The sequence below is a fragment of the Tinamus guttatus genome, unplaced genomic scaffold, assembly GCF_059628265.1.
Source record: "Tinamus guttatus ecotype Peru unplaced genomic scaffold, ASM5962826v1 Tinamus_guttatus_pri_ptg000027l, whole genome shotgun sequence".
NCBI lineage: Eukaryota > Metazoa > Chordata > Aves > Tinamiformes > Tinamidae > Tinamus > Tinamus guttatus.
Window position 1 is genome coordinate 3,106,263 of NW_028288561.1, and position 21,434 is coordinate 3,127,696.

The 21,434-nt window shown below is 46.1% G+C and overlaps 1 protein-coding gene across 1 annotated transcript; it reads left to right on the forward strand.

Annotated features, from left to right (window-relative positions):
• The first annotated feature begins 711 nt into the window (after positions 1 to 711).
• PEDS1 (plasmanylethanolamine desaturase 1) lies at positions 712 to 19,293 on the forward strand. The gene is made up of 6 exons (XM_088528625.1): positions 712 to 823; positions 3,559 to 3,678; positions 14,221 to 14,312; positions 15,860 to 16,004; positions 16,322 to 16,534; positions 18,154 to 19,293. The coding sequence occupies exons 1-6, from the start codon at positions 712 to 714 to the stop codon at positions 18,273 to 18,275; spliced, it is 804 nt and encodes a 267-aa protein (XP_088384751.1). The 3' UTR covers positions 18,276 to 19,293.
• The last annotated feature ends 2,141 nt before the right edge of the window (positions 19,294 to 21,434 follow it).

The window sequence follows — 21,434 nt, forward strand, 5'->3', positions numbered from 1 at the left end:
GGTGGTGGCGCCGCGCGGTGGCACTAGGGGACACTGTGGGGGGGAGGGCACCCTGCCCCAAAGTGGGGCTTAGGACGCGGGAAGCCCCTCGCTGGTTGGCAGAGCGGTGCCCGAGGTGCCGAGCGCTCCGCACCGCTGGGCTGCCCTGGGTCACGCCGCCGAGGGCCGCTGGAGCAAAGGGCACCCGGACTGCGACGCCCGCAAGGCACCAGGTCACCGCAGCCCGCACCGGGGCCGCTCGGAGCGCGGGCGGGAGCCGCGAGAGCAGCGAGCGGCAGCGGCGGCAGAGGCCGGGCCCGGCCTGCGCCCCCCCCCCCCCCCCCCCGCCGGGGCAGGTGCCGCTCCAGCTGTGCCCCCCCCCCCGCGGGCAGATGCGCGGGGGCCCAAGGGCAGCTCCAGCTGTGCCCCCCCCCCGCGGCGATGCAGCCAGATGTGCGCGCGGGGCGGGGCGGCGGGGCGCGCGCGCGCTCCAGATGTGCTTCCGTGGCCGCCGCCGCCGCGCCATTGGCTGCGGCGCGCGGGGCGCGGGCGCCCATTGGCCCGGCGGCGGCGGCGCGGCGGCGCCCATTGGCGGGAAGGCGGCGGGGCGGGGCCAGCCGCGCCCGTCCCGTGGCGCCCCGCCCCGCGCCGCCGCCGTGGGCGCCGCCGCGCGGCCCCATTTCCGACGCCGCCGCCGCCGCCGCGGGGCCTGCGCGCCGCTGCCCGCCCGCCATGGCCCAGCGCGCCGCCCGCCACGAGCCCGCCGAGGGGCCCGAGGGCGGCGCGCGGCGCTGGGGCGCGCAGCACGCCGGGGCCCGCGAGCTGGCCGAGCTCTACTCGCCAGGTGACGGCGGCGGTTCTGCGGGCGGGGGGTGCGGGGTGCGGGAGGTCGCTCGCGCCGCCCCAACGGTCCCTCCGATCCCCTCCTTCCTCCCGGGCGGGCCCCGCTGCTCCCCGGTGCCGCAGCCGGGCCCCGCGGGCCGGGCCGGGTTCCCGGTGCCCTCCCGGGGTCGCTCTGCGCCGGGGGCCGCTGCGGTGCCGCCCGGGGCCAGGCCGGGCCGGGCGGCTGCAGGCGCTGCCTCTGCTGGGGGCTTGGGCGCGCGGTGCCCGCACTGCGCCTCGGGAAGCTGCGTTGTGTATGTGTGCATGCATAGATATATGCACACAAAGAAAATATATATATATATGTATTTGTATGGAGGGGGTTCTTTTGCTTTAGCTTGCTTTTTCTGAAGCTTGTGGTCACCTCGCTGGGCCCTGGCTAACAGCTATTCAGTTATTCTGTGCAAATAATAACTCGGTGCTATGGAAGTGACTGCAAACTCCTCAAAATAGAGCTCACTGATTCCTTTCAGGTCAAGCCGGGTGCTCGTGTCCTTCCCGGTGAGCTCGGCTGAGGGAAGGGAAGGGGCGGCGTGCGGGACCCTCCGTGGCAGAGCCGCGTGCCGGCGGATCTTAGGAGCTTAGCTCGCAGATCCAGGGAAAAGCAGGTGGTTTTCCTTGCGCAGCGATCAGAAGGTGGAATGTGCTCGGTGGTTTCTCTGCTTGCTGAGCTGTTCGGGCCCAGTCCGTGCCCGTGGCAGCGCGCGGTAGTCACCTCTCCTCGCCTCGGAAGAGGCGGCTGCGTGACGTCCTCCAGCCGCTGGCCTAGGTGTGCGGCTCCGGCCCAGGCCGATGGCTGCTCCTCGCAGCTCTCCCTGTGCCCTCGCTTACAAGGAAAGCGACTTCTCCCCAGGCGACCTGTTACCTTATCTCGAGTTGTAGGTGGAAGTTCCTGAAAATCATGTGATGTAGCTCCTATGTAGAGCAATATCTAGCAGCAGGGCGTGCTGCGTGTGCAGCTTTTTTGGTGTTACATAAGTAATTTACATAGAGAAGCAACATTGGAATAGGCATCTCTGGCAGTGGCAGGTCGTGTTGAACCGCCGAGGTCTCGGTGAGTCCGTTGGCAGAGCTGGGTCTGGGCTTGGACCCTGCGGGATCCCTCGGTTCGGCGGCCGAGTGTTTGCACAGCCCGAACTCGGGGGACCGCTAACGAGGAGAGCGGCGGTTCCCCACAGTCGCCTAATTGTTCCGGGCGGACCTACCCGCTTAGCTCTCCTAATCAGGGTGTGGATTTCTTATGCAGGAAGTGATGTTAATTAACTCTTATTTCATTACTCCAGGGATGGAGTCTCCTGCATTATGACCCAATGCTGTCTTGCAATTCTCTTGTTCTTGTGTCCTAATTTAATTTTTAGCTTCTCTGCTATTCTAGGATATTTATTAACTTACATACTCATCAAAACCCCGAGCTGCAAAAATCTTTGTTCTGACTTCTTTAGAAGATTGTGTGGAAGCACGCTGAGGGCTCTGCTGATCCTCCTTGATGTTCCTAGGTCCCTTTTCCTTTTGTGCTTGATCCAGAAGGGCCATTAATGTTTAGAGATGAACTCGAGCAGACGGTAGGTCAGTGCAGAGGAGGAGGAGGAAGGCGCTGGCAGGCGCCCGTGGCACCGTGGCGGCTGTGCAGGTCGCCCGCGGCCGCTCTCGTGCACCACGCGGGTCGATGCGCTCGGCCTCGAGCGCGGGACGTGTCGCGCTGCGCGTGGGAAGGGGCTCGGAGCTCCCCGCTGTGCACACAAGAACTGACCCGACAGCTTCCAAGCACCTTAGAGTTAACTAAAACCTGGGCCTTTCAGGGCCGTGGCGGCAGCTCGGGTCTCCTACCCAGAGGCCAGCGCTAAAGTTCGCCTCCTGATGCCTTAATCCCTGTGGGTCTCGTCCTGAGCCGTCCCTTGCTCTTGACCGAGGGCTTTGCAAGGATCTAGCACTGATTAGTGTACAAAGCCGCCTGGTTGTCCAGCTCTTCAGGTTGTTACAGGATCCTGACGTGTCTGCTCTTTTTTGGAGGCATTAAATGAGGCTTTTGTAGAGGGTAAAGCAGTACAGCAAGGTGCAAGAATGCCCCGTGCCAGTGCTTTCTCTCTGCTCATTCTGTCTGGTGTCAGGGCAGAGTGCCTGGGGATTGCAGCCTCATACCTGGCTGCAGGAGTGTGGGTTAAATAATATGCAAGAAGCTCAAGAACTGGACTCGCAGTGCTAGAGCAGAAATTCCAGCCACCAACGTGCTGGATAATGTTTTTCCTGTTAGCGTGACAGCTTTATTTACAAGTGCCGAGATGTTGAATATTTCTGTTCCTAAGGTGATTTAACTATAGGCAGCTGAGGCCAGAAATTTGTTCCTGAATTCAGCCGTAGCAGCAATACTGAATATTGAATGAAATGCATTTTTCATAAAAGACTTGATGTGGAGGAGCATTATGCCAGCAGCACTGGGAGAAGGAAACTAGGACAGTGTGAGAAGATACCAGCTCTGTCCCTGTTGTGTTTGGCAAGGGGGAGGGAAGGGTTAGTGGCTCAGGGGACGGGAATGTCATTTCACACAATATGCACACCTCGTGGATAAATAACTTCTGCTTCACTTTCCTGTTAGACCAATGGAATGAGTCATCAGGCAGTAGAACAGTCTTTCTGTATTATTTAGACTTTGAAATGTCCGCTCGGATAAAAGTAAAACATGCTTTTTCTCTTCAACAGGAAAAAGAGTACAAGAATGGATCTCTGTCATCTTATGCTTCTCTCTGATCTGTTTCAATTTTTACAATCTTCTCTTCTACTTGCGACTGGAACACACGCCCTCTGTTATTGTTGGGATATGTAAGTAGAAACGCTCGCTGCAGTGAACAAGGCAAGGCTGTCTGTTGCCATGCTGCAAACAAATGTGATATTTTACACTTGCCTTATTACCGGAAAGGGAGAGGGACATTTGTTCACAGGCAGTGGTGGTGTCTCTGAGATGATATCTGCACAGATTGTTACTAGCTTGTCTTTCGTATCAGTGGCTTCTGAAGAACCTCACCTGTGAGATTCCTAACTTGCAGAGAAGTAGCTAAAAGCTGTCGAAGTGGGTATAAGAACCCCACCTCGCAGTGTAGCTGTTGCAAGCATAAGGACTATTCAGGGAGGAAATAGATGTTAAAGTGTTAGGGCTGGAGAGGAAAAACACAAGAATTTGTAAGAGAATAAATGCTTTTATGAAAGGTGTCTCAGACACCATGTTGGCTAGGATTTCTGGGGACTGTTAATTAAAAGTGAATACTTCGGGGTTAGTATTATGCTTTCATGTCAGGCTGTGAGTTTGGCCTTTACCCTAAGCACTGAGCTTTTCTCTAAGAGTGTAAGAGAAGTTTTAGCTTCCTTGTTGTCATAAATATGACTTGCTAGGAAAGCAAGCTCAGCCTGGAGGACTGCTGAAGCTGTCTGGGTCCTGCCAGTACAGGGCTGGTCCTGCCCAAATTACCCTTTTAAGTATAACCCAAGTCTCAAGTGCTTTTTTTCTTACCGTAAGCAGAGGGTCTGTCTTGGAGTGTTCTGATCATTGCTGCTCATTGATTCTTGGATGGCAGATAGCTCCAGGATTGCTTTTATTTTGTCTTGGAGTTTAGGAACCAATTGGGTTCCTCCAGGACTGCAGATAATTGATATAAGCAGTTTCTTCCTTCCTGTGCATCAGTTGGGAGTGGAGAAGGGGTAGGAAGAAATGTTTTTATTTCAGGTATGGACTTCATAATTATGAAGAATGCAATATTGCTTTTTATGTCTTATTGAAGTGTTTTTTTAAATCTACTGGCCCAATCCATTTGCTATTTGTTTGTAAAGTGTTCAAGACACTTGTAAGGAGAAGTAGGAATTTGATAGTGCTGCTTTCCAAAGGGATTTTTAAAACAGTAAGTCTTTTAAAACAGTAAGTCCTTCTCCTGATCATAAGATGTATTCTGAATACCACAGTGTGCCAGCCTGCTCTTTCAGGTGGTATTCCAGTATCTTCAGTATCTTTAGTTACTGGTTTATAAAATTAATTGCAGTGTGAGTTGGTGACTCAACTTTATTGATAAAATTGGTTTTTGCATGAAATTAGGAGACAAGTTTTCTTCTTCACTGAACAAGAATGGCTACTAAAAGGGACTCCACAGTATTCATTACATCATTCTCAGTTTAAACCTGTCCACAACTCGAATGCTGCTTAAGAGTCAGAGAGAAAAAGTATGTGCCATATGGACTTTGTATTACTAGTGCAGCAATAAAATGCTGCTGCCTACAAACTTTCTTGAGAACAGGCAGAAGAGAAGGCAGGAGAATAAGCAGACTGAGCTGAAGCAGGTGGGCTGCAGTAGTCAGCTTGGCCTGGCCAACTCGGGCTGTTCTGAGCAGTCAACATTGTTATTGGTAGCTGGAATATCCTGCTGCAGATGAGAATGTTCCTGTGGCAAAATTCCTGTCTGTTAGATAAGTTTTCTAGGCGGCTGTGTGTATGTGCATGCACTTTTGTTTTGTCTAATACTGAAAGGCATGAGAGATTTCCCTGAAAAATGTGAGGGTAACTATGGGCAAGGCTCTTATACGTGGCCAGTATACATTGGGAACATGGGAAAAGTAAATGGAACTAATCTTTATTTTAAAAAAAAGGGGGGGGGAAGGGGGAAGAATGTTAGCTGTGCAATGCAGAGCTTTCCTAATTTGCTAGTGAAATTATAGCATGGAATGAGGCAGGGAGGAAGATGGCAACTAAGCATTTTAATAATTTTCCAGTGTGCCTGCAGCATTTATTGAAAGCAATGCGAACTCCTGGTTGTGGGCGTGTATAAATATGTGTTTTTATATGAAATGTCTTACTCAAAGGAGATAATTATGACACTGGATAAGATGGCTACAGGTGCTCAGGGTCTGTGTTTTGTTGCAAAATGTTTTTTTTGTTTTTTTTATAGACTTAGTGTGTGTTAACATGTTTTAAAGGAAAACAGTACTCGTTCATAATTATGGTGCATATTACTAATCGTATACAACCAGGATATTCAAATAGTGGTACCTAATAGGTGCAATGAATCCTTGTTAAGGCTGAGAAGTAGAAGCCCCTGATGGCTTGTCCTTCACTTGGATGCTCAGCCAGCGAAGTTTGAACAGTTGTCTTTCCACCATGAGTTGTTGTAGTTTCACTTGCTCAAATTAGTCTTTGCCTCTTTGCTGCTGAGATAGAGCTATTGAGAGACATGGAGGAGAAAATTCCATTGGAACAATGCCATCCTGATAAGGAGACGTGTGGGAGAGAATCAGTTATGATGATTAACCGGTAGTAGGATCTGTTTGCAACTGTCTTTCATGTCAAAGTTAATATTGATAAAAGCTCAAGTCCTCAGTTATTCTGGTTACCAACTTAACTGATAAAGCAGCCAATTCGCTGATAATGTTATTTAAGTAGTAGTGAATGATTAAAGTAGCGGAATCCAGATTCTGTGTAAATAAAGAAGTGTAGAAATAACTGATAGCACATATAAAAATGAGTGCAATAAAGTAGAGTGCAGCCCCATTTTGCTGTCCTCAATACATCATAACTCCAGATAAACTGTGGGTGCTGTCAGATTCCTACCATGCAGCAGTGATTAGCTTTTACTAGGTTTTGTGCAACTCCTCTGCCTAAGTGTCCTGCTTCCTACATAATCACATGCAGTACAACTGGCAAGACGGGATGTTGGGTCATGGACAGCATGGGATGTGGCCTCCCCAAAACCTACCTGGTGCTTAGGTTACAAAATTGACCCTTGTGCTGAAATTGGAAGATGAACATTCTGCTGTTGAACTGGCTTTTTATGAAGTTAGAATCGGGTCTTTGACTTTAGAAATTACAGGCATTTGAGAAATCTGAAAGTGAGGAGTGATCTGGTCTTGCCTGTGTTGTTGTGGGCCAGTTTAAGACGGCCTCTGTGTGCCCTTATGTAAATATTTTTTTCTTTCAAGGAATAGAGACAATTTTGAGCCTTTAGAACATTGTTTCACCTTGCCTAGACCCGGTCTATATAACTAAAGACTGCATTACTGTCCTCTTCCCTCAATGCCTTTAAAGGCATGCATAGTTGTAGGTTGAGTTATGTTATAAATATATTAATCTAGTAATACTTGGGACTAAAAAGATTTGCTCTTCCTCGTACTGGCTCCAGAGAGCGGTCACTTCCTTGGGAGCGGGCAGCCTCCTGGGGACTGGACTCCCAGGGCTCGCTGTAATTCGCTGTGTTGAGCTGCCTGCAGGCACACGGGGCAGGGAGAGAAGGCAGGTGGGCAGTGTATTATGCTGTTTTAGAAGAAAAAACAACAGAATTCAGTTCTTTATGCTGACTAAAGATGGTCTTGCAGGAAAGGAAGAGAAACTCATGGCTCCCCCATCACCTTCCCTTCCTCACCTGCAAAAAGCGAAAGGCAGAGGTTGGATTTCCCTTGTTTCTGTGTTTAAAAACCCCAGGGGAGGTTTTTCCCTTGTTTCTGTGCTAAATCTAGTCGTGCCTTAGTCTCAGTCACTGTGAGGAGTTAAGAAAACTTTTTTGTGCAACCTGACAATTACGGGGAAGTAGACATGAATTTAGTTACTTTCTTACAATATATATTATTTTATATATATCCGTATGTATATATGTAGCTGTGTGTGTAGGTGTGCATGCATACGCTTAACTGGTGTAGGCCTGGCAGGAAAAAAGCTTGAGATGAAGTTTTGACATTCCCTTTTTGCCTGTCGTGACCAAACTTCCCATTGCACTGGGACCCCTTCCTAGCGACCCAGCAGAACCAGTGCAGCCCGTTGGAAAAACACAAGATAAGTTTAATCACTGCTGAAGTGAGAGATAGGGAAATATGTATTTTTTTTTCAATCCTCTTTGAAGCAGAAATGCCTAATTATGACTGGTGCTGTGAACTGAGGGAGCGTGCAGAAAGAAATCACTTGGCATAGTTTAAAAATAGCACCTCGTTGTGATCAAGGCCCCAGACGTTTTGTCCAAGGCTGAGCAGCTCTGTGGGGCTGCAGCTCGGCTGCGTCGCAGAGCCCAGTGCTGAGCGTGGGACACGTCCCGTGCTGAGGTGACACCGTGGCACACGTTAAACCACAGCTGCCCTTCAAATGGGCTGCTTGCAAATCCTACTGCCTGACAGCAAAAGGGTCTTTTTGCATGTCTGTAACCACCCCGCGTCATTTTGGATTTACTTTATACACTGAAATGAATTTTTGCTTGAAAATTTGATTTAAAGTTTCTGGAAATTACATCAGAGAAATCTTTAACAAATGAGAAATCTCCTTTATTTAGGTCTTAGCCCAAATAAATCAAGTCTTTCTCATCTGCACTTTCATCCCATCAGAAATAACTGTTGGTTACCTGGTAACTGTCAGTAATTAGGTGTTTTCCATCCTAAACTGTACCACTTTTGGATGCGGAGTCTCCACAAATCGCTGTGATTAAAGAGATTCTTTGTTTTTCTTGCACTGATTCTATTGCAATAATACAATTCAATTGTTTACATCTTACTTTTTCCTGTTAATTCATTTCAAATGGGGAGGGGGAATGTTAAAATAGGAGCTCTGTTTCTTCCCCACTCCTGAGATCCTCTGGGTTGTTGGCCTTGAGAGGGGAATGGGAATGTGGAGCATCGCTCCTGTCTTGCGCTGGGGCGGGTGATTTTGACACTCGTTTTCCATCCCTCATCCAGCTCGGATTCGGAGACCAACTCCAGGCTCGCGGGCTGAGGGCTGTTCTGTGCAGGAGGGCTGAGGCTGAGCCACCTTCCTGCTCCTCCGGGACACGGAGGGAGGCCGGGGACGCTGGTGGCAGGGAGGGAAGCTGGTGACACGGCCAGTCCGCGCTCTCCTCCCTGGCTGTTTGTGTGCACCGGAATGTGCTGCTGCTCCTTATCTTGGTGACGGGCACTCCGGGACAAAGAAAACTCTGTTGCCTGCTGTGTTCTCCCAGGCTCTCTTAAAGTTGCAGGGCTTTCGGTAGAGAATTTGGGAAGCGTAGCTCTCGGTGGTCCTGATGCACTCCAAATAGTGCCTCTTTCACAGAATCACGGAATGGTTGAGGTTGGAAGGGACCTCTAGGGATCAACTGTTCCAACCCCCCTGCTCCAACAGGGACACCTAGAGCACGGGGCACAGGGTGGCATCCAGGCAGGTTTGGCAGAGAAGGAGACTCCCCAACCTCTCTAGGCAGCCTGTTCCCAGTGCTCTGTCACCCTCACAGTAAAGAAGTTCTTCCTCACATGGAGGTGGAACTTGCTTTCATTTAATCCCCCCCAAAAATACCATGCTGGAGTCTTGCCCTTACGAAGCAGCAAGTTGCAGCGAACGCTGAGAGTAGCGATGGGCTTGAGCAGGCGAGCACAGACCTTGAACAAACGCAGCATTCTGGCTGCTCCTGCCTGAGCCAGGCGGGTGTTTGGGTATTAAAGTCTCCTCTGGGTGCAAACTTGTGTGCAGAAAGTCATCTGGTTCTGCAGAGAGCTCAGCTGACCCTGCTTGATTCCTGGGAGTATTCTACATGCGTGAAGCCAGAGGATTAGTTTGCTTAGTCACAGTGGTGAAAGGATTGGATTTTTTACATCCTGTGATTTTTCTTTTAGGATCCTTTGTCCTTTTTTTCACAATTTCACATTCTCACAAATGCACAATCAACCAAAGAATAGGAATGGTTTGCTTTGCACTAATAGACTGAGACTAAAGACTTGAATTTAAACTTTGGCCATTCCTATCACTGAGTTTATGGGATGGCTTCTGACCCGGAGGCTCTGTTGAGGCTCCGTGGCAGTTCCCAGGACGGCAGGGGATGTGTGTGTGCTCTAGACAAGCCTTGCAGGGCACAGGGGGATTCTGCCGGCTCCCCGCGTGCGTGAGACTGTCGAGGGAAGGGGAAGACAGATCCTCTGCATCTGCGATCCTCTGCATGGTGCGACCACCGGGTGAAAGTGCTGTTGACTATCAGCTACCTACCGTGTTGTTATACATTTTCTATCTTGGACTCTGGCACATACTTTCCTCTGTTGAAAGGCTGAACTATGAGAAAGATGCCTCGAGGCAACAGGGAGTAAACTCGACATGCTGCTGCTGGATTGTGCAGGTGTAGCCTGTATTCAGCAAACTCTTTGCATTTTCATCGGTTGTCACCTATTCCAATCACTTCTGTTGCTGTGTAAGCTAGATCTAAAATGATCTTTTCTTATTCACCTTTTGCCTTAGGCTGAGGCTTAGGTTATTTTTTTAGCAGTCTCTGGAGCACATTTATTATAGACACAGCCTTTTTGGAAATCTAGCCATAATATGATAATAAAACTATAGACTTATAGAGACCTTTCTTCTGTTTCATAGGTCAGCTGTGTTCTGCTTGCTTGCACTGTTAGCTCCAGTTTTGACTGAGTGTTTTTCAGTTTGGCATGGGCAGAAAAGATCCAACTTTTCTTTTTAAGCTGTCGCATTTTATACTTGCTAAAATGCCCTAGAGTCCTTTTCTTATTGTGACTTGCCCCCATATCCAGCCCTTGCCTTCTGGGGTGCAATGGCAGCTACACTGCAGTAAGTGCACCCAATGAGAAATGCAGATGATTGAGGCGTTTTAGTTTTGAATATGTGTAATACATAGCGTATTCTAGCATATTAATTTTAATAGAAAATGAAAAAATCTGTCTTGACATGGAATTAGCCTCCTCCTTTGACTCTTCTACTTTAAAGCTCACAAGTTCATGTAGTCACTGATGAAGAGCTGTACTTTTTTATGATAACACGTAAATGTATTACTATTTACCATCAAATGGTGGTTGCCTCCCTCTCCAATCTGGGCCAAGATTCTACAACTGAAATTTTCTAGTAAACCTGAAGCTCGGTCTGTTCTGCAGTGGGGTCTCCATCTTAGATTTGAGAGGTAACTATGCAGAGTCAGTCTCATGCTTGGCTGTACAAAACCTCAGCGAAAACAACTTTTTTTTGGCTTTCCTGTTGCAAACATGCAAAATACCTTTATCTGTTGAACAGCTTCAGTCTGAAATGTTCAGTTCTCATTTGGCTCCTTTAATCTCATGCCTGAGTGCAGTCCAGTAGCAGGAAGTGGTTCATGACTTGCTCAGAAGAAAACTCCTGTGTTAAGGTTGAAAGTTGTAAACTCATAATTTTGTACTTAGCAAGGAAGAGAGGGAGTGAGGCCTTTTCTCTTGACACTAACCCCTCCACACTCTCTAGCTTATGAAGGGACCGCAAGCAGCAGCAAAACTCTCGAGGCCTCAGTAAGAGTTGTCATCCCCAAAGGTACCTGTGAAGTATCACAAACAGGGGATGGTTGGAAAATAGAGCCCTCCTATCAACTGCAGGTCTGCCACCTCTAAATCCCTGTTAAAACACCAGCGCAGAAGTGGTAGTTGTGTTTATCCTTTTGGACTTGAGTCAGGTGCTCACCTACTTTAAAATGTCTGCAGCTGATCAGACTCCATTTGTTTGCCTTTGGCCTCCCTGTAAGCTCGGCTTATTTCTTCTGATTCAGCAGTATCTGAAAACAGAAACACAGAAAAAAAAAAACCCTCTCTGTTAAGCATATTTTGCAGATTGCTTTTTAGTTGAAATGTCTTTTCCCCTCCTCCCCCGGCCCTTGGCCATATGCTCACTTCCTCCTCAGTTATAAGCTATTGACTCCTGTTCTTCTACCCTACCCCTGAGCAGGTTGCATTAAAGAAACTGAGGATATAGAACAGTATTTCTCTGATATTTCTCTTCAGCTTGTGGATCTCCACTCTTTACACTTCACACAGGAACACTGTGGGTATCCGGCCTTCTCTGACTCTGCTTAACTCACAATTAAATGTGGTTTGACAGCCCTGAACACACCTTACCCTCCTGACCTTGATGACAGGGCAGTAAGATCTGCACCATCCCAGAGAAGAAACTGAACTGAAAACCAAGTACCTTGGTTTTCCCATTTTAAATAAAGACAGTGCTCGGTGTAGGGGAATACTGAGAGTAATTCTGTGGTTGGCGGCGCTGCTGGAATGGGGCTCTGGCACTCGGTGTTCGGGTGTCCTGAGCACAAGGCCCAGCCCCAGGCACCGTTCACCCTCTTCCTAGCTTGCATCAAAGCAGCATGTGAAACATCTGGGAGCTATGAGTGCTTTCCTCCTTGTTTATTCTTTATGCTGTTATTTCAGATATTCCTGCTCTAATAAAGCAGTATGCTGGAGGTGATGCAAAAACTGGTTAGCAGGAGGGTGTGACCTCAGCAGGAATGGTGTTTGAGCTGCTGTAAAGTGAAGTTTTGTTTAGATATCTTCCCGTAATGCCAGACTGTTGGCTCTCTCACCTGCTTAGTGCAACTCCAGAAGCTTTTGTCTGTGCCTGTGGCTGGCATGTGTGCCCTGGAACAACGCGGGCGCACGCTGCTCACGCGAGCACCTTCACTGCTTATAGAGTGAGACTTGTCTGCAGCACCATAAAGCCAAAAGAGGTGATCAATAGTGTGGCTGCCTTCTCAGCAATACACACAGCTTGAAGAGTCTAATACTGTATGGAAGATTTTATTGTAATTAGGTGATGGATTTGGGAGTTTGACTTTTATATCCTGAAAGTATTTTAGGGTAAAAAGGGCCATAAATAATCTTGACTTTTTTTTCTTCTCATTTTTCTGAAAACAAGGGGAGGAAGGAATGTAGAAGGGATTAGTCAAGCAAAAAGAACCTCATGAGAAGTCAATCAAAAATGTTATGCTGCATGTGTTGTAGGTAGTTGCAGTGCTATGAGGATCACTTGTTCAATATTAACAAAACAACCTGGTCCTCTGTTACTTTCCAGAAGATTCAAAGTCTTAACAATCCTGCTAATGTTAAGAGAATTTTGCTAAACTGGGTTCTGTGGGCAGCTGACCTGGGCATTGACTGGAGCAGGAAGGTTGACACATCAGCCAAAGCCAAGGTCATGAGCAGGGTGAATAACAGCAGGAGGATTTGTGGGGAAAGACTCACTCTCTTGCTTTCTGCTGCCTCTCGGATTTTGTGGTTGTGAGAGAGGGGAGGAAGTAACAAAACGCCTTGAAGCCAAAGCAAAATGAATGATTTTAACAGCAATTTTAACTTTGGGCTTGGATTTTAAGTGAGGAGGAACCGTCTTGCCTAACTTCTGGCAGGCAGAGATCAGTATTGAAGGAAGTGTTCAGGCAGGTGGAGCGATGAGCACTGCTAGTGCAGGAGGAAAAGGAAAAGCCAAGGAAAAGCTGGGGTTCCGCTAGCGCGGGGAGCTGGTGAGGCAGTGAAAGCAAAAACGAATTTCCTGCATCACTTCTGGTTTTGTAACTCCCTGCTGCTCCCGGTGCAAACACTGTGCTACAATGGGCTACTTCTGTAAACAACCTGCTTGTGTAAACAGCAGCCGGGGGAGCTGCGCTCCTGACGCTGTGCCTGGTTCCCTGCTTTACGTGGCTTCCCGTGGGCGCTCGAGGAGCTTCTCGGAGCCGCGGGACGCGCCGGCAGCCGGGACCGCGTCCGGCCCGCGGAGCGCCCGCAGCGGGAGGCCTTGCAGCCGGGCTGCTCCGAGACACGCGCTCGGTGCGCGTCCTCCTGCGTTTCTAGCGCCGTGACTCGTTCATCTGCAGCCTGCAAGGTCAGGGTAGGATGTTTTAGTTGGCAGGAATTTTGTATATGACTTTAAGGGAGCGGCACCGAAGCTGGATCGCACGAATTCCCAGGTATAGCGTGTTTGCCTAGTAGTAGCTTTCTAGAGATGTGGGTCGTGGTTCTGCTGAGCCGTTTGGAAAGGAAGGGCAGGTAGGAGGGGTGGAGCGTCCATGGGCCTCCCTTTGGGAGCTCCGAGCGAGCCGCACGCCTGATCCTGAATAACCGACCAGCAATCTCTGTGTCAACCTGATGGGGCAGCAGGACGGTGCAAGAGGATCCCGATTCTTAATCTGGTTCATTCTTCAGCAAATCTAACCTAGGTAGCCCCTGCTTTAAAGGCTTCAAGTGCAGGCTCTAGGGCAGTCTCTCTGCTGTGTTGCTGCAGTCATGCCGGTTTTCTCCAAGTTTTCCCTGTAAGAAGGGAGCTTCTGGGCCAATCTCTTCTGAATTTTCCTCCTCAAGATGAAAGAGCCTGGCAGTGCTCACACACTTAAACAGCATCTTAAACTCTCTTGGAGGAAAACTGCTTTTGTTTGACTGCAGTATGAAAGTACTTGTAGTTGGCAGCTAGAAAAGTATTTGCACTTGTAAAATCTTGCAACAGGCTTCATTTAGCAGTATATCCAAACTAGCATGAAGGATCACCAGTGTAAACAGGCAAACTTGTATTTCAAATTGTGAAGATGTGGATCCTGCAGTAAAAATGATTTCATATATCTGACTGTCTGTCTTTTTCCATTCCAGTTGCAGGAGTCATTACAGCTGACTTTCTATCAGGATTATTTCACTGGGGAGCAGACACCTGGGGATCTGTGGAACTACCCATAGTTGGAAAGGTTTGAGTTTCTTATCCTTGAACACCAAAAAGTTTTGAAATATTTTTTTTTTTTGAAACTCTTCCAGTATTATAACACTTGTATCCAAACTCTATTGGACAGTGTGGGCAAGCTGTGTGTCTTTTTTTTTTTTTTTTTTTTTTTTTTTTCCCGCTCTCCCCTCCCTCTTGCAAATGTGACTTTTTCTCTGCTTTCCCCCACTTTGGCCCCATTCCCTTCTCTGCTAAATGGCACAACGTCATGTTGATTGAGTGCACTGAACATTGTATTTACACTTGGTCTAGATGACATGTACAAGGTGACACCATCTTATTTTATCACCCCGATTAGGGATTGCACACAGTTTTGCAATATCACTGTTCCCAGACAGCAGGAATGGCATATGATGCCGCAAGTGCAGAAACCTGGCTAGACTTCTGCAGTACTTCCAAAAGGTCAATAAATGCAGAGATGGGCAGAATTTAGGTGCTGTCCTGCTTCATCAGATACTTTGTTTCTGTAGCTAAATTCTCTGAAAGCCGACTTGAGAACCTGGATAAGCTCTAGTAAGAAACTTCTCCAGTTCTTTGTGCCCTTGGCACCTGTGCAGTAAATGCAGCAGTACTGGAATGGCATCACTGAAGACTTAGATCACTTGTAGCTACGAGTGCCAGATGCTTGGAGGAGACTTCACTGATGCCTATAATAAGCAAACATCTGTTCTTTAAAGTAGACTTCTTCATAGGTACTATTAATTACTCCTCACATTACAGTATTAGGAGACTTTTTATTTTTTTAAAAGAATGTATATGTGTTTATTCTTTGTAATTAAACAGGAATATATGAACCAGCACTGCAAAGTTAAGACTTTTTTTTTTATTTACCTTCAATAGATTTATTAGTCCTTGAATCTCAGAGCCTGTTGGAGCATAGTTCCAGGAAAAAAAAAATACACTACACTAAGTAAACACAAAAGTTCAGACTTATCAGAACACTTTTGCACTTGTACATGATGTATGTGTTCAAAGCAAATAAGTATTCTCGTTTTACTGTCCCTGTCCTACTTGCTCTATTTCACATCCTTTCTCTGCAATTGTATTTTGAGATGCCATTCCTATTCCTAGAGGAGAGTTTTTGTGTATTCTGTTTTACTTGGTTTGTGCCATTTAACTTTCATCTTGTCTACTAATGCAGTCATTTATAGCCCAAACAAAGCATTGGACTTATTTGTTTCTATTGCTTAGCAAGTGACTTATTTTTTCCGTGAAATTAGTATGGTGTTTCTTTATTGAGATCTAAAAACTGAATGCTCTAAGTGAACATGAACAAGAATAAAACTGAAATTTAAAACTAGATTTGAAATTAGGTTTTGCTTTGCAAATGTAAATCAAATTATTTCAGATGTTGTTACCGCAAAAATTTTGAATCTTGTTTCCTTGCTTGGTAGTAAGGAAGTCTCTCAAATGCAGTCATCAGATTTGAGCCTAGTACTGTTTTGATTGTTCTTGATTCATGATGTGCGTGGGGGTTTTTTTTTGACTTTTTTTTTTTTTAATTTATTCTTTCAGGCTTTCATCAGACCATTTAGAGAACATCATATTGACCCTACAGCAATTACCAGACATGATTTCATAGAGACCAATGGAGACAACTGCTTTATGACATTAGTCCCGTTGGCAAATATGGCATACAAATTTGTTTCTTTTTCCCCAGGTAAGCTGTGCTCATTGCTAATGTGGATTCGGGGTTTTTGTTGATATTCAGATGAACGTTTGTCTCTGTGAGGATGGAAGAAATTGGTGGTTGTGTGTCCTTGTTATGCGAATGTGACAACTTCAGCACTTACCAGTCTGTCTTGTGACTTTCTGCAATTGTTTATGACTCACTGGCCCTTGTGACACTCTTGACAAAACCACTTGGTTGAGACCTTTACTAGTTCCTGCAGCACTAAGCTGGGCAAGGCAACACTTTCTTAGTAGAAAGCTACCTTTTCATAAGCTAGATTTTAAACTACACATGTTGTTTTGCAGAGGCATTATATGAAACATGTCCATGGGAGTGCTACGTCTTTGCCCTGATCATCTTCATAACCATGACGAACCAGATTCACAAGTGGTCCCACACGTACTTTGGTCTTCCTCGTTGGGTCGTCTTTCTACAGGACTGGCATGTTATCCTGCCCCGGAAACACCACAGGATCCACCACGTGTCTCCACACGAGACGTATTTCTGCATTACAACTGGTAACGTGTTCTGGTTCATCCTGCAAACTCTTTTCGCCAGTCTGTAGTCCAGTTTACCTGGCAAATGCACTTTGGTGGCAGCCTATAAAATTAAGAAAATGTGATGTGGCAAAGCTACCTAGTTTCATAAGAGCTTATGTGGCTTTAGCTGTTACTGTTGCGTAGAAATGTAAGTTATGGCTTGAAAAAGAAATGTAAATTTAGCTTTTAAAAAGAAGGTGAAGGGAAGCTTCATGACTGGCTAAAAGGTGACTTGCACTCTGATAAGCTTAGTCAGCAACGCTGAGATATGAGTGCATGACACATTGGGAATCTCATGCTACTAACCTGTTCCATTCATTGTCTGAAAGCTGCTGTTGCTTCTTACATAAAGAGCATTATATCATTTGCAAGTGCATCTTATCTCAGATACTGTTATTCAGAGAAAAGCTTCTGGATTTTCAGCAGGCATTCATTCTGATGTGAGCCAGAGGAGAGAACAGCCTATTGAGAAACTTATCTTGGATTTAGGGTGATCTTATGTCTGTACTCAGTTTGATGTTTGCTATACAAGTAGATATATTCAAATACCACTCCTGAGATTCTCTGAAAAAAAAATATATGAATATACAAAGTGCTTCTGCAGCACTGACACTTTTTCAGTTAGGACCGAAGCAAGAGGAAAAACAGAAATGTACGCTATTTTAAATGGGCCTTTATTTTGTAAAGTATGACTAGTTAGTGTAATGTGCCTTGCACATAATCACTACTGAGTACAGTTACCCTAAGACCAAGACTGCCAACTGCAGAGAATGTACTTGGTTTCAGAGCTAATCTCTGCTCTGAAGATCTTCATCATTGCCAAGGAAGTGTCAGATAACCCCGTTCTGGCATTTCCAGTGCTGCAGCTTCCAGCCTGATTACCATTTTGAGATACCAAGAGGGGTCCATTTTCTGAGGGAGCTGATTGTGTTAAGGAGAGTTGTATGGGATGCTTTCCCAAAGATCATGAGTGAGGTGGGATTGCAGCCTTGCAGCTGAGCAAGGAAAGGCCATGTCCACTGCAGAAGCTGGATCATTAAAACTGTAGCTACATCTGATGAGGAAGAATCTTGGTTTTTGGAAATACGACGTTACTTGTCAGTAGTGGCTATCCTGAATGTTCCTGGTTGTAGGAGAACTTCTGCAGGGTAATAACACTTGGCAGCTCTGATTTGTTTTGGTTTTCATAAAGTTATTGCGGTATTTAATAAAACAGAGCCCTAAAGTTGTTATGCAATATTTTGTGACCAAAAATAAAATAAAATCCTGTGAAATTGCCTCTCATGCACTTTTGTGCTGATTTTTTTTTTGAATGTCAATGCTAAATCCAAGGTGCTACTAGTCAGAATGTCTTGCTTTTAGTGAAAGTCCATTTAACTAGTTAGTCTGTTTTCTGGTAGCTTGCTGGTAGCTTTGTGCAATAGCCAGTATTTTTAGCTAGAGTTCTCTGCCTCAGAACTCTTCTTGCATTTACCTTGTGTTTTAAATTAATGAAATTAAATAAACATTGTAAGACACTGAATTGTGAATAACACAACTTAAACTAATCTTTTTTCTTCTTCTTTTCTCCCCACCCCTCTCTCTTTTCCATCACTCAGGTTGGCTGAACTATCCACTAGAGAAGATAGGATTCTGGAGGTGCTTGGAGAACATCATCCAAGGAATTACTGGGGAGAAGCCAAGAGCAGATGACATGAAATGGGCTCAAAAAATTAAATAACTTTTGCCAGCCTTCTGCAATCCTCATCTTTGTTGCCAATGTTTTTTTTTAAAAAGAAAGCCATCAGCCAAATTCAAGACTTGCAAAGAAATAACAGACTCTAAAGCACAAACTAAAAAGTGCTAACACAGACTGTAATTAAAGAACTAATTCTTAAAACAATACTTGAAGATGATTACAGAGCACCTTTTGTTTAGCCATGTCTGCTTACATCTTAGAAAATACTTCATCACTGTATCTTGTAAAAGCTATCGGGCAAGCCAGAAGGCAGGACAGTCACTCCATTGATACATGGTGGCATAGTAAACATGTGTTGTATCAACATTATTTAACACTTCAAAATAGCTTGTTGCCTAAGACCTACAGGGGGAATGGTGACAAGAGTTTGTCACTCTGGTTGAGTCCAAATGCACTGCATGAAAACAGTGTGTCAGAGCAACAGAAGCCTATAAAATCATCACTGTTCAATGCACTTAGTGGTTGGTAAACATACAGTTCCATCTTCACTATCATGTTAAATCTAGTTGATGTAATGTGGAACAAACTTTGAGAATCCCACTCCACCAGTGGGCCACAAGTCCTTAAGTGTCTTCAGTTTCCCTTAAAATAAAATTGTTCTACTCTCTACATAGAATTGAGCAAACCCTTTCTGCATAAGCCTTCAGCTGTACCTTAATGGATATCTGAGGAGATGGAGGGCACCTTGCTGTACAGCACAGGCTGGTCTTGGTTCCTGTGGAGTGCTCACTGATGAGAGCCTTCTATTACATGTTTCCTACCCTGATAATAAGTGTTTAAAATAGTTCTAGCATTGGGCATATTGCAAATAGCTGTATTCAGGAGCTCAAGGTATCAAACTTGTGATGTAGAAGGGAAATGTCAATGATTTTTTTTAAGGTGCTTGCTTGTTTCTGTAAATAATATAAAGCCTTAATCTCTTCTTGTGTAATGGAATAATATTTTAATGTGATGTTTGAATGTATATAATATTTATAACAAAACAGTTGGATAATACTAATCATGTTTGTTAAGTCTTGTTGCTGTTCTTCATTCATGCATTCTCAGTGTTCTTTTCAACAACAGTGTTCTGATCAAATTGAAAAATTTGATTGCTCAGCTGCTAAATACTTGACATTATTCCAGCCATCTGAAACACTCTGCAGCCTGTGGATTGCTTCAACCTGAACAAGAGTTAATTATTTTTTCAGGTTTGTAAGAGCTTGATGCTACATTACACAGGACTTCACTACCTTTCCAGAAGTTCAACTCATCCTGCATTAGATACCAAGGATTAACTGTTGGACTGGGGAAAATATCTTCCCTTAATGCATTCTTAAGTGTCCATATCTAACAGGCACTTTGTCAAGTGAACATGCTCCAGATCTTGTTTGAGTTTCTCCTAAATGAAAACTATTGAAGGTGAAATCCAAGTGTCGTTTTCCTCCTCAAGTGTAACGGTCTTGCAATCAAACTGTCCTTTCCTTCAGTGCATGGTAAGGGGTTTTTAAGGCATAAGTAAGCCTTGTTTAGACTAACCTTAATCTGGAATTATTGTGCCTGTAAACTTCAAATGTGATGGACCGTATCATCTTAAGGGCTTGGAGCTTGGAAACTCTGCTGCCCTCAGAGCTCCTGAACGTAGAAGTGTCTCAGCTGGTTCTAGGGGATTCAAGTCCCAGCTTGTGTTTTGGTTATCAAGTATTTAAGGTATTTAAATGATTCAACTTCTTTGCCATATAGTGCAAAATATGGCACAGTCAATATTGGGTTTCCATGTACTCTGAGTCGTTAAAAATATTCATGCTTCTATGGAGGGGTCCTAAAACACCTTTATTTGAAACTGGAGGGGAGAGGGAGGGAATCCTTTAATGCCCGTGCTAGGAAGACATGTATGATTTTGTATTAGGAGGAAGAGGAAGAGTAGGTGGGATCCTTTTTCCACCAGCCCCTCCACGGAACGTCTTGGCAAAAAGCTATGCCTGAGGGCACCTCCTTCCACACTTAAATGGGTATAGAAGGTTTCTGTGAGCTGGCCTGTGCTTGGTTTATTTTTGCCTATGTCTTGTCCCAGATCTGGGCCTTTGAGCACTGTTCATGGCTGAAACATTTGGTCTAGTAGGTGTGAAAAGTGTTCAAGAAGCGCTGGGTGCTGGTGGGGTGGAGACAGCGATGTGTTCTGGGCGAGGAGCCCTGCTCCTCCTGCTTCCCCCTCCAGTGCACAAGTATCCTGCACTTCCAGGTGGAAAATCCTGCTCAAGAAACAGCATCTCTTGCTGTGAGCACCAGGAACTGCTGTAGTTATTTCTGAGGCTTTTGCATTGACCTAAATGTAAATTCATGCCTGCTCCTCGCTCGTGTCCCCTATACCCATAGTCTTACAGACTTACTCGTCCTTGCTTGTCTCCCTCATGTCAGTCTCATCCCTCACTCTCCCTTCCCTCCCCCTGCACTCAGGTTTGGTAATAAGCCCTGTTCAGAGCCTAGGGATGCTCAGGCCTCTTGTGCAACGCAGCCTTAAGCCAGTTACGGGATGCTCCTTGCTGAGAAATGCCAAGTGAACAACAGCGGTGCAGGTGTATCACAGGTGAGTGTGAAACCCTTACTGGGTTTTACACGCAAAGGCTCTTGTTGAAGGTAACTGCTTGTTTGACCCCCGCTGTCTCAGTTGCTTTTTCAGGAGCTTTAGTAGAAATAAATTTGATCTACTACTCCAGGCTGCTGCCGTGCCTACCTACCTGCTAATCTTGTGTCATTATAAGAACCTGGGACAACGTTTAATCTTTGGCTGCTGTTTCACACGGTCCCAAGCAGCACAGTCGGAGCACTCGCGTGGCGATGCAGCCCTCGCCTGTTGGTGACTCACGGCGCTGCCATCCACGGTCCTGCGTTAGGGATCTGCGCAGCAGGCAGGAGAGGGATGTGCAACCTTGAGCTTTCCCTGACTGCTGTGAGCTCAGGAATATCGCAAAGCTTCCTCATCCTGAGAGGCAGGTTCATGAATCCCTATGAGCTGGCTTCTTTCAGTCCTCAGTTGGTTTCTGGAAACTGTTTTGCCAGTTTAAATGGGAAATGCTGCTGTAAAATCAGTTTGGCAATCCTGGAGCGTGGCTATGCAGATGCTCCTTAACGGATGTAAATCTGGTTTGAGATAAATTTATC